This window comes from Eubalaena glacialis, chromosome 7 (assembly GCF_028564815.1).
Source record: "Eubalaena glacialis isolate mEubGla1 chromosome 7, mEubGla1.1.hap2.+ XY, whole genome shotgun sequence".
Taxonomy (NCBI): domain Eukaryota; kingdom Metazoa; phylum Chordata; class Mammalia; order Artiodactyla; family Balaenidae; genus Eubalaena; species Eubalaena glacialis.
The window spans coordinates 88433743-88450898 of NC_083722.1; the positions used below are offsets into that span (position 1 = coordinate 88433743).

At 37.9% G+C, this 17156-nt stretch overlaps 1 protein-coding gene across 8 annotated transcripts in view; it reads right to left on the reverse strand.

Annotated features, from left to right (window-relative positions):
* MAGI1 (membrane associated guanylate kinase, WW and PDZ domain containing 1) overlaps positions 1-17156 on the reverse strand; it is a 616101-nt gene that overhangs the window by 106819 nt on the left and 492126 nt on the right. For all 8 annotated transcript variants that reach the window (XM_061197121.1, XM_061197117.1, XM_061197115.1 and 5 more), the window contains exons 4-5: positions 13933-14139; positions 6345-6546 (exon numbers count right to left, since the gene is read on the reverse strand). In XM_061197121.1, the coding sequence (XP_061053104.1) occupies positions 6345-6546; positions 13933-14139 (409 nt within the window). The remainder of the gene's footprint in view (positions 1-6344; positions 6547-13932; positions 14140-17156) is intronic.

Here is a 17156-nt window from a genome sequence, read left to right on the forward strand (position 1 = left end):
AATGTTTAGTTTAAGAAACTGCCAAACTGTTTTCTGGAATACCACACAATTTTACATACCCACAAGCAATGTGTGAGTGATATAGTTTCTCTGCATCTTCACCATCATTTAGTGTTGTTACTATTTTTTATTTTAGCCATCCTAATAGCTATATATATACCTATGATATCTTTGTGGTTTTAATTTGCATTTCCCTAATGGCTAATGATGTTGAACATCTTTTCATGTACTTATTTGCCACCCATATATCTTCTTCAGTAAAATGTCTGTTCATGTCTTTAGTTCATTTTCTAACTGGATTTTTTTTTTTTAACTGTTGAGTTTTGAGAGTTCTTTATATATTCTAGATACCAGTTCATTTTGAGATGTGGGGTTTATAAATATTTTCTCCCTGTCTGTAGTTTGTCCTTTCGTTTTCTTAACAGTGTCCTGCAAAGCAAAAGTTTTCATTTTGATGAAGCTGAATTGATCAATTATTCCTTTTAAGATGTTTTTGATGTCAAGTCAAAGAACCCCTTGCCTGTTACTAGGTCTCAAAGATTTTCTATGTTTTTTTTCCCCCTAAAAGTTCTACTACTTTACATTTTGTACTTTATGATGATCTATTTTGAGTTAATTTTTTTTTTGTTTCTAAGGCATGAGGTTTAGGTTGAGGTTAATTTATTTGCTTCTGGCTATACACTTGCTCCACCACCATTTTATTGAAAAGGCTATCTTCCTTACATTGAATTGCTTTTGCATTCTTTGTTGAAAATCGGTTGGACACATTTGTGGGTCTGTTTCTGGGTTCCATTGATCTATGTGCCTATTTTTTCATCAATACCACACAGCCTTTATTACTGTGGCTATATAATAAGCCTCGATATAGGGCAGACTGATTACTGTGACTTCATTCTTCTTTTCCAAAACTGTTTTATGTATTCTAGTTCCTTTGCCTTTCTATATAAATTTTAGAATAAACTTGTCTATACTAACAAAAAGCGTCACTGAGATTTCCACAGGATTTATATTAAACCTGTACACACATTTGGGGAGAACTGACATCTTTACTATACCAATTCTGAGTCTTTCAATCCATGAATAGACTAAGTCTCTCCATTTATTTAGACTTTCTTTGATTTCTTTCATCAGCATTTTGTAGTTTACAGCATACAAAATCCTATACATGTTTCATTAGATTTATACCTAAGTGGCGTTTTTTTTTAAAGTAAATGTGAATTATATTTTCTTTTGAATTTTGTTGTCTGCTTGTTCATTGTTAGTATATAGATATACAACTGATGTTTGTATGCTTATCTTTTATCTTGCTGAACTCATTTATTCTAGAACTGTCTTGTACATTTCTGGTGATTTTCTAGATAGATAATCAATCTGTGTCTTTTCTTTCCTTTTATTTAGGGTTAGAATTACAGTAAAATGTTGAACAAGAGTGGTAAGAGATAATATCCTTGGCTTATTCCCCATCTTGCAGGGAAAGTTTTTTGTCTTTCACCATTAAGTATAATGTTAGCTGTAGGTTTTTTATAGATGTTATTTATGAAGTCAAGAAATTCCCCTATGTTCTTATTTTCCTGAAAATTTTTTTGCGTCAATGAAAAAGATCATGTGACTTTTTTTTCTTTACTGGGGTCTTAATATGGTGGATTACATTGATTAATTTTTCAAATACTGAACCAGTCTTGTATCCCTGGAATAACTCCCACTTGGGCATGGTGTATAATTCTTTTTCTGTATTATTGATTACTATTTGCTAATATTTTGTTATAGGTTTTTGCATCTATATTCAAGAGGATATTGCTCTGCAGTTTTCTTTTTCTTTTTTTTCGTGGACTATCCTTGTTTGATTTTGGTAACAACGTAATACTAGCTTCTTAAACATAATTGGGAAGTGTTCCTCCTCTTCTATTTTCAGGAAGAAATTGTGTAGAAACTTAATTCTTTTTTGAACGGTTCTCCAGTGAAACCATCTGGTTTCTAGAATTTTCTTTTTCAAGAGTTTTTAAATTATAAATTCATTAGGACTATTTAAATTACCTGTTCCATATTGGATGAGTTGTGGTAGTTCGTGCGTCTCAAAGAATTTGGTCCATTTCATCTAAGTTGTCAAATTTATATGTCCACACTTTCTGACAGCATTTTCGTATCTTTCTGATGTCTTCAGGGTCTGCAGTGATTCTTTGTTTAAATTTTAATATTGGTAATTCACATCTTCTCTGATTTTTTCTTTGTCAATCTTGCTAGAGGTTCTTCAATTTTATTAATCCTTTTGAAGAATCTGCTGGTTGTTTCATTGATTATCTCTGCTGTGTTTGCTTTTGATTTCATTAATTTCTGCCCTTTATTATTTCCTTCCACTTATTTCACATTTAATTTGCTTTTCTTTTCTAAGCTCTTAAATTGGGGGCTCAGATTGTTGATTAGAGACTTTTCCTCTTTTCTAATATATATGTGTAGTGTTATAAATTTACCTCTCATCACTGCTTTGGCTGTATCCCACCCAAGAGGGTGAGGAGTTCCTTGTTACTGCTGGGTAGGGATGGGAGTTCCAGCTCCACACTAGGCCTCTTCTGACACCAGCTTGGCTGGGAGGGGTAGGAGTGCCTTGTTACTGTTCCCAACTTGGCTTCCACTAACTCCCTGAGGAGGCTGGGGGCCACTTTACCACTGGTGGTAAAAATGCTGACTCTTCACCAAACCTCCTCTGCCACTACCCCAGCGGGGAGAGAGGCTGCCTTGTTACTGCCACGTCAGGATGGGCATCCAGGCTCCCCTCAACGTCGTCTCCATTGAACTTAGATGAAGAAAGGGGGAGTGCCCATTACTGCCTGGCTACAAAGTCCCAGTTATCTTCTAAGCCTTTTTGGACACCACACTTGCAGGGAGGTTTGAGATCCTAGTTACATCCTGCGAAGGGTAGAGGACTAGGCTTCTCACCTGATCTTTGCTGGCAGAGGTGGGAGCAGAGGCTTTTGTGTCTTGTTGGCTGAAGCCCAGCAGTTATTGAATAAAAGCTTCCTGCCTTGCAGGATATCCCTTCCTGGTCCTCTGGCTAGAGAGAGTAGGCTTTTATGAGGGCTTTGTTTTTTGGTCTCCACTTGTTGGTGTTTCTGAGTTACTGGCTTCTTCAGCTCCAAGTCTGGGTTATATAAGGTAAAAAGAAAACTCAGGGAACTCACCACCTGTCATTTCTGTGATCCCAAGTTCCCCAGCCAGTCTGCCTTATTTTTATCTCCTTTCGAAGTCTTCTTATGTCCGTTTTCTTTATAATATCCAGAGTTTGTAAGTCCATGCTTACTTTTTTAGTGTTCTTAAAATTCTGGTATTTCTTAGATTTCCCATAAACTGTAAAGCTAACATAGACACATATATGTAAAACAAGGTAGATCTGAATTCTATAGAAATTTAACTTGCTATTCAATGTAAGATACTCTAAGATGAAGTTCTTTAGAATGAAGGACACCCGAAAACTCATTAACCAGTATATATAATTTAGGCTAAAATAAAAATGGTGTGTATCTAATAATTTAATATCTACAGAATTTGATAGCCGCAGACCAAATCACAGAGTTGTCATAATAAGCCATACTTTTGCATAAATTTTCTATTAAACATTAGGCCAATGAAGATTGGCCTAGCATTGGTTAAAAGCTAAATTAGGTTATGAAAAGTAAGCAAATCACTGTACTCTCCTATAAATCAGCCACAGTCTTGGGTCTTTGCTAACCATTTTTACTAAGCACAGTCCTCACTAACCATCAAAATAACCAACTTTCTTTTTTCAAATTCATCAAGTCAGTCTTGAGCAAAACTATCAATACGTTCTTTTTTTTTAATAAATTTATTTTATTTATTTTTAATTTTTGGCTGCGTTGGGTCTTCATTGCTGCGCGCAGGCTTTCTCTAGTTGCGGTGAGCGGGGGCTACCCTTCGTTGCAGTGTGTGGTGCGTGGGCTTCTCACTGCGGTGGCTTCTCCTGTTGCAGAGCATGGGCTCTAGGTGCACAGGCTTCAGTAGTTGCGGTGTGCGGGCTTCAGTAGTTGTGGCACGAGGGCTCGGTAGTTGTGGCTCATAGGCTCTAGAGCGCAGGCTCAGTAGTCGTGGCACACGGGCTTAGTTCCTCCGCGGCACACAGGCTTAGTTGCTCCGTGGCATGTGGGATCTTCCCGGACCAGGGCCCGAACCCGTGTCCCCTGCATTGGCAGGCAGATTCTTAACCACTGCGCCACCAGGGAAGCCCCTATCGATGCATTCTTTTCCAAAAATTTGAGTTTCACGTATTACTCTCTATTAGGAATTCCTCTGTTATATTTTCCTTTGCTCAACATAATTTTTCCTTACTAATGGACATAACTTTAAAGGCAATTTATTGCAAAAGCTAAGTACAAAATTCTAAGCTTATAGTTGACATCCATTTTCATAACATTTAAACTCCTCTGTGGTAACCAAATGATGATAAAAACGGTAACAGTAAAAATAATGCTCAGTAATTAATACTAGCCCACGCTTTACATCCATTATCTCATCTAACTCTCACGAAAATCTGACAGGGTAGGCATGATCCACAACATTCATGTCCTTCTACACACAGGGAAAACTGAGATGCAGAGAGGCAAACTCAAGTTCCCAAGATCATACAAATAGTAAGGGGTAGAAACAACATGAGTTTTTAGGGGAGCTCTTAACCACTATATTTCCCTAACTCCCAGGAAAAGACTTCATCATCCATCCCTGTCTGCAATAAGCATTTGTCATGAACATGAAGACAGAAATGGGGACTGTCCCCTCCTTCTGGATGGAAAATAACCCAGGAGGTATAGTTCACTCATCTCTGATTTCCTAGGTTAGTTCTGAAAGAGGGTGTCCCGAGACCCAAGCCTTTTCCCTCACTCCCATGTCCTTAGGAAAATTATACTTTCTTACCCTTGCTGATTTTTCTAATTACAAAATATATGCTAGAATATCTATTTGAGTGGAAATATATATTCAAACCCCACAGACATGTATAATGTAGTTAAGAAAATAAATTCTTTAAATTCCTTACTTAACTCAAACTCAAGTGTTAATAGATACTTCCAGAATTTTTCTACACATAGAACTATATCTACATATTCATGGAAAACAAATATACACATATAATAACACAGCAGATATGTGTATATACCCATATATTTTACAAAGGTGCGATACTTCATATGTTGTTCAAAAATGTCCTTTGTTATTGTTCCCTGAACAGCAGATCTTCAACATTGATCTATTGGGTTGGCCAAAAAGTTCGTTCGAGTTTTTCTGTAACATCTTATGGAAAAACCCAAATGAACTTTTTGGTCAACACGCAGTATTTAAGAAGAACAGACTTACCTATGTTTTTAATTATTTTATAGTTTAATTGATCATTTTGTTTTTCTTTTTTAGTGGTACATAAAACTATGGTGAATCTTAATAGGGAATCTCAACAATAGAGCCAAAGTACAACATTTAAAAAATTGACTACTGGTTAAGAAATTACATTATCTTAGATTTTCTAGAATGGTTTCAGTTTTATGTAATATTTTCCTTTCCAGGTTATTTGTTAAATGTTTAACTATATAATATTAAGTTTTTAATTTTGAAAGACTTTTCAATCTCTATATTCTCAAACTTCAATCCTTATACCTTGCACCATGTAAAAAAATTAACTTAAAATGGATCATAGACGTAAATGTAAAATGTAAACTATACAACTTCTAAAAGAAATATAGCAGAAAAAAACTGCATTTTGACTTTGAGTTAGGCAAAGATTTCTTAGCTTCTACACTAAAAACACAATCCACAAAGGAAAACAAAGTGATAAATTAGACTTCATAAAAATTAAGAACTTCTGGCTCTTCAAAAGACACAGTTAAGACAATGAAAAGAAAAGCCAGACTTGGAAAAAATGTTTGCAAATCACAAATATAATAAAGGAATTGTATCCAGAATATATGAAGAACTCTTAAAACTCAAAAAAAAAAAAAAAAAGGAAACTACAACCTACTTAAGAAAAAATAAGCAAAGGATTTATATATTCTAAGCAGCTAGATATAGTCTTCATATATAATACCATAATTTATATATACACCATAGTTTAGTTGTCTAACTCTTTAGGGAAATTATTAATCTTATGCTTCCTCCAGCTCTTCAGATTCAATGATTAGGATGTTATGCTAACTGCTTTTTTGTACAAGGCTTGTTAAATTGTAGGAGAGAAGACCACCAGCACATGATCAATCCTTTTACAATAAATTTACATCAGAGCTGCTAGAGAAAGAGAAAGAAGGGAAGTGGAAAAAAAGGGAGAGATTCATGTAGAAATAATGGTACTTTACTCTATAAAATAGACTTCTCCGTTTTCGGTATAGGCCATCTCCCAGTTTTCAGGTAGAGGACCTAAATTATCCTCTGCAGAAAGAGGTAGGTATTGAGGGAACTTCTGAGAAGGGTCCGTGATGGGAGCGGCGATGATGCTACTATTCACAGGCGGGAGCGTTGCTTCTTGAAGACTGTGCTCTTCTTGGTCACCAGAATCGGCTGTTTAATCATGGGGAGAGAAAAAAAACATCGTCAATCATACCCCAAATGGAGGTGTTCACTACTGTGGGCATCTATATTCTTAAAAGCCTTCATCCTTTCCTAATTGCTGGACATCGACTATACTCTGTTTTATTTAGATGAAAGTTCTTTTAATAGAAAACATCAAAATGATGAATCAACTTTATTTACTGAAAAAGAAAGAAGGGAAAAGCATGCTCAAATAATGCATTGCTCACAATCTTGGAAATGTCAAAGAAGAAACATATTCATGACTCAAACCCTCAAGTCCCTTAAACTAAGAAGGTCATCAGATCAAAGACTGAGCTGCACTCTCATCCCGTAGGTATCATTTGGTTTCATGACTGAAGAGGACTTTTGGAGGCAAGAAAAAAATCAATTCCAAAACGTTTAGAATATAGAGACAGCTCTACCACTGAGTCAGATTCTAGCCTCCTTGGGAAAAGTGAGGTGAATGTTACTGTGAAAACCAAGACAGTTACCCCCAGAACAGTATTGTTGGTGGACTGCTTTGACTTGAGTCCTGAAGGCTCTAAGTACCTGAGTCTCCTTGCCTTCTTATTAACTAGAAACAACAAGGGGTGATGTCATCGAAGTCTCCACAGACGGCATTGTTGACATTCTCAATCTCCATGGGGCTTTAAAACATATTAATCTGGGGATGTAGTCATTTTCTATCTCCCACAGTAATTCTCCTGCAGACATTTCTGATTTACTCAAAGCAGACTGAGGAATAATGAAAGGCTGTTTTCAAATCTTCCTCCGATGAATAGCTCCCAACAACACACACGAGAATAAAGGTAATCCAAAAGTTGGATGGAGGACATGTCAAGCCTACTAAACAACCACCTCCACCAAAAATCCACCGCCGTTGACGAGGCTGACTGGTCTTTCCCTGCCTTGCATCTATCCCCTTGTCTTCTGGTACCACCGCTCAGATCTCCATTTGGAAATCACCTCCTCCATTCAAGGTCCATGTGGTCCAGGTGGGGACTGACTTATACCCACTCCAAGTTCATGCAGTGGGCCCAAGTCACACCCATATCACTCTTGCCTTTATGACTGGATCAAGCACATGATCCAAGGCAAACTAATGTAGGCATGGAAGTGCTTGCTGGAACTATCAAGCAAGAGGTAGCCTCTTGATGCTGAAGTTATTAAGCTGATAAGAGTCTCATGTCGTAAAGCTTGGCAAGACTTGTCTGAAAATTAAACCCATGTAGAGGAAAGCAGAGATGAAATACAGAGAAAGTCACCTAGTACCCCTGATGAAGCCTCTCTGATTTCATGTACTCCTGGCCTCTTCAATTGCTTGATCTCCTAAATTCCCTTTCCTGCTGAAACCGATTTGAGTTGATTTTACAATTTGCACCCATGAGCGCAGGTTAAAAAAACAACTATAAGTTTGAAGGAAAAAGAGGAAATTAGGCCACTATGGAAGAAAAATTTTGAAATTACTAATCAATAGCAAAAATTCAAAACATGGCAAGAATTAAGAGATTCACCCTTCATTCTCTAGGAGCCAAAATGTATTCATTTCTGGTACATCATTGGAAGGTACCCTTCTTAAGCTTAAGCATATGTAAGAATCACCTGGAGAGATTTCTGTTTGTTTGTTTTGTTTAATATTTATTTATTTATTTATTTATTTATTTGGTTGCACCAGGTCTTAGATGTGGCATGTGGGCTCCTTAGTTGCGGCTCGCCAGCTCCTTAGTTGCAGCACGTGGGCTCCTTAGTTGTGGCATGTGAACTCCTAGTTGCAGCAAGCATGTGGAATCTAATTCCCTGACCAGGGACGAACCCAGGCCCCCTGCATTGGGAGTGTGGAGTCTTAGTCACTGTGCTACCAGTGAAGTCCCTGCAGAGATTGCTAAAATGCAGACATGGCTCCCTACTTCAGACAATAGATTTGGAATTCGGTTCAAAAATGTATATTTTGAGAGCACCCAGGTGATGGAGATTCAAGTACAAGCATTACACTTTGAAGACAGAGATAGAAAAAGTGCTCAACAACAAAAAATCACTAGAACCTTTAGCTTCTAGGAGGGGTTTTGCCCAACTGGCAATGCGCCAGGGTACGGTGCAGCCTCAGTGTACAAATTCCTATAACCACTGATGCCAGGTCGGAGACACAAATGATGTATGTCTAGAACACTGGAGAGGGTATATCCTTTCTGAAGGGAGCAGAGAACTCAGTGCCAGGCAATTAGCATCCTGGGGAAAAGTGGACTCAGGGTTTCCGCATTTCTGATTTTTTCAAGAGAAGGTGGAAATCTATATTTTTATGCAAAAACTTCTAATTTTCCAATCCTAATTCCTTTTAAAAATAAAATGGTGTAGCACAAGCAAGAAAATGAAAGATAGTGGTTATAAGCACTGACTCTGAAGCCAGACTGCTTGAGTTTGAATCCTGGCTTTACTCTTGACTAACTTGGGAAACACACTCAACCTCTATGTGCCTTAGTTTCCTTATCTGTAAAGTGGGGATAATAACAGTACTTACCTCATAAGGTTGTGGGGAGGATTAGTTTATGTAAAGCACTCAGTACAGTAAACATCATCTTCTTCATTAAAGTTGTTATTATTAATTTTTGTTTGCAGGGCAGAGCTGGCCCTCAGGCTGTCAATTCGTTACAAATAGGCAGAAAAAGGATGGATTTGACATCAAACCACAGAACAAATCATAGTTTGCCTATTTCTAGCTGTGTGACTTTAGAAGAGACTTTACCTTTCTGAGCATTTGTTTCCTCATCTGTAAAATGGGCATAACACACACACCACAAAAATGGAACGATTCAATACATGCAAAACTGCAGAAGTGCCTGGAGCTCAGTGAGTGCTCAAGAGAGCTCAGGACTGGGATCTGCTACTGGAAACACCAAGGGCCAAGGTCAGCGATCATCTATTAATATGATATTTCAGAGTCAGAGAAATGCTGCGACAATAGTAGACATTCAGTAATTTTATTGAAACATTTTAATTAACCTATTTTAATAGAAACTGGATGTAACAGGAAAAGGGTGGTGGCCATAGGTGGGCCACTACATATGAAAAGAGAAACCACTTGGTTTAATACTGAATGTACACAATTCATGGAAAGGGGAGGGGAAGAAGAGGGGAGGAAAAAGTCCTGCCAGTACTCCAAAACCTCGACTACATGAAGGGAATGTTAGCTCACTAAAAAAATATATATGTAATTTTAATTTACTAGAGAAATAAGAAATCCCTCCAGCAACTAGACCTTATTTTAAATTATCCAACTATTTTTTATTTTATATGTTTTCAGTGTCTTCTTTAAAAAAAAAAAGCTTTATTTACATATGATTGACATACAAAAATCTATTGATATTAATTTTTCAGCTTTACTGAGGTATAATTGACAAATAAAACTGTAAGATATTTAAAATGCACATTGTGATGATTTGATACACATGTACATTGTCAAAGAATTCCTTCCATCTGCTTAATTTTTTTAAAAAGGTGACAGATATTTAATGTATACAACTTGATATGTTTGGTGTTCTGTTTCTTCTTTCTAGTTCGGGAGAACCTTAAAACAATCTCATTCTCTGAAAGAAAATCAGAGTCCAAAAATGAGAGACTGGGGCAGACATAGAGCAGATTCCAAAACTTCATAGTCCTAATCATGGCTTTGACTTCACACATGCTCTGACTTCAAAAACTCTTTCATTTAATTTACCAAACATTTAAAAGTACTGCTATCACTCTCTTACTAAAGATTGCCAATGCATCCAAAGAGGACAGGTAGAATGAATTACTGGAACACAGACTGGGTAAGCAAACAGGAGGCTGGATTCTTGCATTGTCTAGTGAGCTTAACACACACTATTCCTCAGTGTTCTCATCTGCAAAATGGGGAAGATAATACTTAGGCTGCCTATCTCTCAAGATTTCCAGGAGGTTTATAGGATACATGTGAAAATGATTCATAACCGTAAACATGTAAAACATTTTCATTCATGGTAAATCAGAAGCTTCCCAGCATTTACATACACAGACACACTTGGGAGCATTTGAAGGTGACTTTGACAACATAAGCTCATGTCAAACATACATTCTGGAGCTTATTTTAAATTACACATGCATTCAGATTTATGTGCCTCCCTCACTGTGTACATAACCAGTCAAAACCTTTGAGGCTACAAAGGGCTAATAAACTTGACTTAAAACACAAATAACACAGTGGATGAGCCACGCAGATTCTGGAGTCAGACTTTTTGGGCTGAAATGACAGCTTTCACCCTCACTGGCTCTGTGATACTGGACAAGCGATTAGACCTCCCTAGTATATGCATGAGAGCGTAGCAAAGTGCCTGCCACAGAGCACTGGGGAACCATTAGCTCTTTTGGTAATATCATTACCTCTTGACATTCCAAAGCAATATTATATCATTAACTGCTAATGAAAAAGAAGCATCAGCAGTCTGATGTTCAACAATAGGGAGGCTGTTGGGAAAACAAGCTTAGGAACACAATTAAATAACATTTTTGGTGTCTCTTAGAGGTGGTTAATGGATGGATCAGCGACTTTTTAGTTGCGGTGGTTTGTTATGTATTTTTCAAGTTGTCTATAATGAACAAAATACTTTCACAAATGTTTTAATTTATTTGCATAAATAACTGTGTGCTTTGCCCAACAGTGTAGTCTACCTTCATGAAGCACACATAAACAGTGTTCTCTCTCCAGGGCCTCCTTTAGGTCTGTAATTTGGGCATAATTTGTAGGAGACTGTCCTACTGCCTTGTGTTCAACAGTCAAGTTCTATGGTGAGAATCTGGGATGACTGCTCCTTACTCAGCTCCTGCCTCCATCTTTGGTTGCAGAAAGGAAGGAAGGAAGAAGCGACCTCCCCAGGATGCTCCTGGCCTTAAACTCCCTGCTCTTTTACCAGTAGATAGTGCTAATGTTATTTAGGCATGTTATTTAGACATTTTGTGCCCCCTTCAAAAGACCCAAGCAGAAGTCAGCTGAGATCGTACCAAGAGCCTGTTATTAAAAATATCCTGGTAAATATCATTTTAAATAGCTCCATAGTGTTTGTACATTTGAATCTGACACTCATGCCTCTATCACAATTGGCTCAACCAGGAGCCAAGACTTCATTATGGTACTGCCACTCTGTGCTCGAAGCAGCTGGTGGATTGCTACTTAAAGAGGTTCGGAGCGCAGATGCTTTGACACAGCTAGCTTGATACACATACCACAGACTGGGTAGTCTCAATTATTTGAAAGAATTCATATGAGTCAGGGTATGACATGTTGTCAGCTGTCATACTTGTAGTTTGGTAAGTGAGGAGGCATTTATTCAAAATATCCCTTCCGTATTGAAGATGCCCCATCACTTGTGTATCTCAAAATCAAGTCTCTCTCCATGCATCCCATCAGGCGCCACTTGGCTTTCTTTTTTTGTGCAGAAACTAATGATCAGACTGCCTTTAGCAATGATGACCCAGGCCCAGGTGTTTTTTTTGTTTTTTGTTTTCCAACACCAGGAATTCAAGTAGGGATGTTATGAGGTCAGATTTTCTGAGGCCTGGCTTCTACAGACAGAGATTTACAGTGGTTAGAAATTGGAAAAGCATCAAGACCTACACTCAACTATCCCTACTCTGTTCTTGCTTTGTACCGAGAAATCTACTTAGTTAATGGAGGACAAATAAAGGCACCCAAGCTTCTTGGGGACCATCCAGTCAGCTTGGCAGAACTGTTTCGATGCATGTTACCCCCAAGGTCTTTCTATTTCTGTGCCCACATCTATATTTTTGGGTAATATCATAATTTGCTATCCTTATTTGTTGGAAGATCAAGACATTAAAATAGTGGCTATTTTTTTTTCAAGGAAGTATTGACTTTTTTTCATAATCTGCTTTCATTTCGGTGAGGACTACTATAAATGGATAAAATATTTTGAAGTGGATGAAATTAACTGATTTCAATAAACAAATATGTAGCAATGGGTAAATTTATTCCAGATATTGCAACTGTAGGTCAGCCACTTGGCCTAATCCATTCTAATTGAGAAAATGGAAATTTTCATGGACTCGAATTCTTAGCGCTGGAAGGGGGAACCTAGATGTGATTTAATCCTAACCAGTCATTTTACAGATGAGAGCAGTTAGAGACTATGTTCATAATAAGACAGCTACCATGAACAAAGCTAGGACAGCAAGCCAGGACTCCTCCTTTCCCTAGTGCTTCTTGTGGAAGTGTTGGGCTACTGTTACGATGATAAGCCATTAAAACTTTTTTTTAATTGTTGCCTTGAAAAATTTTAGGCTTCAGAAAGGCCCATACAGGCAGGAGAAAGCATTCAACTAACACAAACTTTTTTCTAAATATTCTAGTAGACTTGGTAGCACAAGGAGGAAAATACAGAGCTGCAACTCTAAAATATCAAAGAAAATAAGTATAGGAAAAACAGAAAAAACAAGCGGTCTTCAAAGTCACAACATTATCGACTGGAGTAACTCACGTCTTATTCAGCTGCGACGTTTTGAGTTACTATATAAGGTCAAACCCCCAAAGAGTCAAAAATATTACTGAACAGTTCTGGGTCACTGCACTAACCCAAGGAACATATATCACAGCCTCTGTGAACGGTGCCTCCAGGAAACGTGCAATTCCTAACCTGTACATCCTTATCCAGAGGACTTGTCCTTGAAGATCCCCTCATAAAATACAGCCTACCTAAGCTTGGGCGTAGATAGCCCTGAATGCAGATATAAAAATATAATGCAATGAGTAATATATGCTATATAATATAAAATACATATGCAGTATATAATCTTATAGTATTTATTACTTTTTCATCTTTTCCCTCTTAGGGAATATAGTACAATTTGCATAAGTTAACACATGATTTATTTCCACTGTATCTCTACTTGCAAAGGTATGAGAAAAAAGGATGCTGCTAGCCTTCCATACAGCATCAAGTGATATTAAACTATTAAACAAATTCTCCTATTTGTCTTTACAAGCAATCAGCCATAATTATGGAGCAGTGTCAAGACTAAGTAATAAATGAACAAAACAGATTCTTATAGATATCATTTTGAAGAGAAAGAAAGGATGCTGATTATTCTTGATCTCCTTCTACAAACACTGCCCTCCTGCCCCTTTAAGATAGCTGGGTGAAGTTAAAATACTCTTGCCAAGAAGCATGAAAAACAGACCAGGGAAAAGACCGTCTCTTCCCCAAGCACCGTGTGGTCAGAGTTTGAATTTTGGCGATCCTTCCAAATTCCTCCTGAGAATAGAAACCTTCTTGTGACTCTTCACAAAAGCCTCCCCCAGCCCTCTTTCCCTAAGTCCATCGAGGGGGAACATCGTCTGGTCTTTACCTGTGAAGCTGCTGTTCATTTCAGGAGCATCATCTTCTTCCTCATTCTCCGCGTGGACTATGCCAGCATTTTGCATGTCATTGTAGGACTTGGTTCGCTTTGGGGTTGACTGCTTGGAGCCAGAATGAAGGCTTTGCAAGGCATCCGTCGTGATCACTTTCCCACTGAGTGGCTGGCTAGGAGGTTTGGGTGTCCCATAATAGTTTCCTAGGTGATGGAGAGACACATTTGCATGTTTCAGAAAGAATACTGTTATTCTCAAGACTGCAAATCCAAATCTCTTAGCCCATTAAAAAAATTTTTTTTTTTAACTAGAAAACCAGAACAAACTGCATTTCATTTCTGGAATGGGTTAGAAAACATGTCGGTCCTACCCACTAAGACATGGTGATTTCGGAAGCCAGGAGGAAAGCTGCATTGTGATGGGGCAAAGAACCTACTAGGGCTAAAAACAAAGGCGTCTGTGCTGAATGGCAGAGCTTCATCCTCATTACATTTGAATTTCAATCGGTCACCTTTTTACATATATGCACCAGCATAATGCGGAATCCAATTTAGAGAGAGTGGCACACAAAATAACAAATCCATTACTGCCGGCACCCTTACAGGCCAACAAAGTTGAGGTCACCCTCCATTAATAAGGGGACTCCTCAAGAGGGAACCAGGGCAATATTTTTTTAAAAAGGAAAGTGAACACCACGTGGCGCCTCTTTAACTGAATGGCAGGCCTGACTCTCAAGGTCGTGTGTGGTTGGAACAAATCCTCACCCAGTTTTAACAGGAAACTCTTGTGTCGACAGTGGCACAGTGGCACCCCTCATGGGTCACTCGTTTAGTAAGTGCCCATTTTCACTTTTAGCCACTTCCCCCAGAGTTTGCCTCAGGTCTGACTGTCGTGTGTGCTATGTGACTCTGAGTGGTACCTGGATGGGTTTTTACGTTTTAATTTTTATTTTAATATGTGTATATTTTTAATGTGCAGTAGAAAAATCTAACTAGTAAGTGATGGTAGTAAAATATAACATTTACTTCTAAAACTTAAGTGATAAAGCAATACTTTATAAAATTGACTTTTTTAAACTTGCAGTTAAACCTGAAGTTTAAAAAAGCAGCTATATTTAATAAGAAATTAATCGAGTAAATAATAGCAATGGTAGCGATGAGTTTCCTTTTGAACACCTAAGGTAAAAATTGAGTTCTTTTAAAGAAAACTTCAAGTAAATAAAAGATACTATGTTAAGATATAGACAAAATCATGAAGGTGAGTCATGAATGGCCAAAGTTTGAAAAATACAGCTTATAATCAATAATATTCAGTGACTACATGATAAAAAAACATCAACATCAGAATGCCATTGATCCATTCACCCTCTCACATCAAAGGAGTAAGGCCAGGAGGCTAGATCATATTGAGCCCTTCAAAAAATCGTAAGTAGGGGGGACTTCCCTGGTGGCGCAGTGGTTAACAATCCGCCTGCCAATGCAGGGGACACGGGTTCAATCCCTGGTCCGGGAAGATCCCACATGCCACAGAGCAACTAAGCCTGTGCGCCACAACTACTGAGCCCGCGTGCCACAACTACTGAAGCCTGCGCACCTAGAGCCTGTGCTTTGCAACAAGAGAAGCCACTGCAATGAGAAGCCTGCGCACCGCAATGAAGAGTAGCCCCCACTCGCCGCAACTAGAGAAAGCCCGTGTGCAGCAACGAAGACCCAATGCAGCCACAAATAAATAAATAAATAAATAAATTTATTTAAAAAAGAAAAAAAAAATCATAAGTAGGGACTTCCCTGGTGGTCCAGTGGTTAAGAATCCGCCTTCCAAAGCAGGGGATGCGGGTTCTATCCCTGGTCAGGGAACTAAGATCCCACATGACTCGGGGCAACTAAGCCTGCGTGCCGCAACTAGAGAGAAGTCCGTGCACCACCAACGAGAAGAGCCCACGCGTCGCAACAAAGACCCAGTGCAGCCAAAAAAAAAAAAGAAAAGCCTAAGTAACGTTTGTAATTCTATGCTTAGTAAAGTAGAATTTGTAAATACTAACAAATCCTGTACACAGTTTCTTCCCAAGAATCTTACCGCATTGTCTAACCTCAGCACATAATTATATAAAATACACATTTTATTATACAAGCACAAAAAGAAAGGGAGACAGTAGTATGCTGCTTAGCATGAGACACATAGGTGATAAAGAATTTATATCCATTAAATTTATCTTTATAATTAAAAATTTCTTTCTTAACACTATTTCTCTAAAATATTTTATGAATCATCAAATTTATGAGTATATGCACCCACTTTCTTTGAGAGTGGTGTAAACAGCATGTTTCAGCAGGGGAACCCTGAAAATGCATATTAAAAAGAGCAGTAGTAGACTACCGGGCACCATGTTTGAATTTGAAGGAAACCAAATAGAAACCTGATAAGTGCATTCTGGTGGCTTGTATTCAATTCAATCATTACAGTTCTTTCACAGAAGGTAATATTTCAACCTCTTCAAAAAACTTCTTTCAGGTTTCCAACTTAAAGGTATAGGGATTGAACAGAACCAGCTTGAAGAAAAGGCATCCATGTGTGTTTTTAGGGAGTAACACAAGCACAGGGAAGAATGAACATATGTACGAACCAAGACTCGACCCGCATTTCTAAAGAGGTTACAACCAAAGGATGAACCGTGCCTTTGATGAAGTTGGAACACAGCCGCAGCATTGACTATTCTCATGAACTGAAGACCGTTAGTGAGGTTTAGGTAAGTAAAACAGCTAACTATTTACACAGTAATCTTCATCGTGGACAAAAGATAGAGACAAACCTCTAACGAATCAATTCTAATTCCTTATGATCACTATTATACCAAAACATCATGTACATTTTTGAGTTAGAGGTTAAAGTAAGACCAGTGTCTGCAAATAAGAATCTTACACTGAAAGATGTGACTAAAAGATAGGACCCTTTATTCATAATTTTATAGTTATAATTTTGCAATCATTATCACTCATTTTCAGTGCCATTAAGCCAAGGCAATGTTCATGAAACTACTGTCATTTAAAAATCAATGAAAACTTAGGCATCCTCAGTTTATGACAGAAATAAATGTGTGAAAAAGAAAAGTTCTAGTTAAATTTGACAAATATGTGTGGATTTTCCTCAGTTGTCAAGTTCAGGGTCTTTCTGAAGTTAATAAATGATTAGCAGATTTCTCAATGCAATTACAAACTCCCCC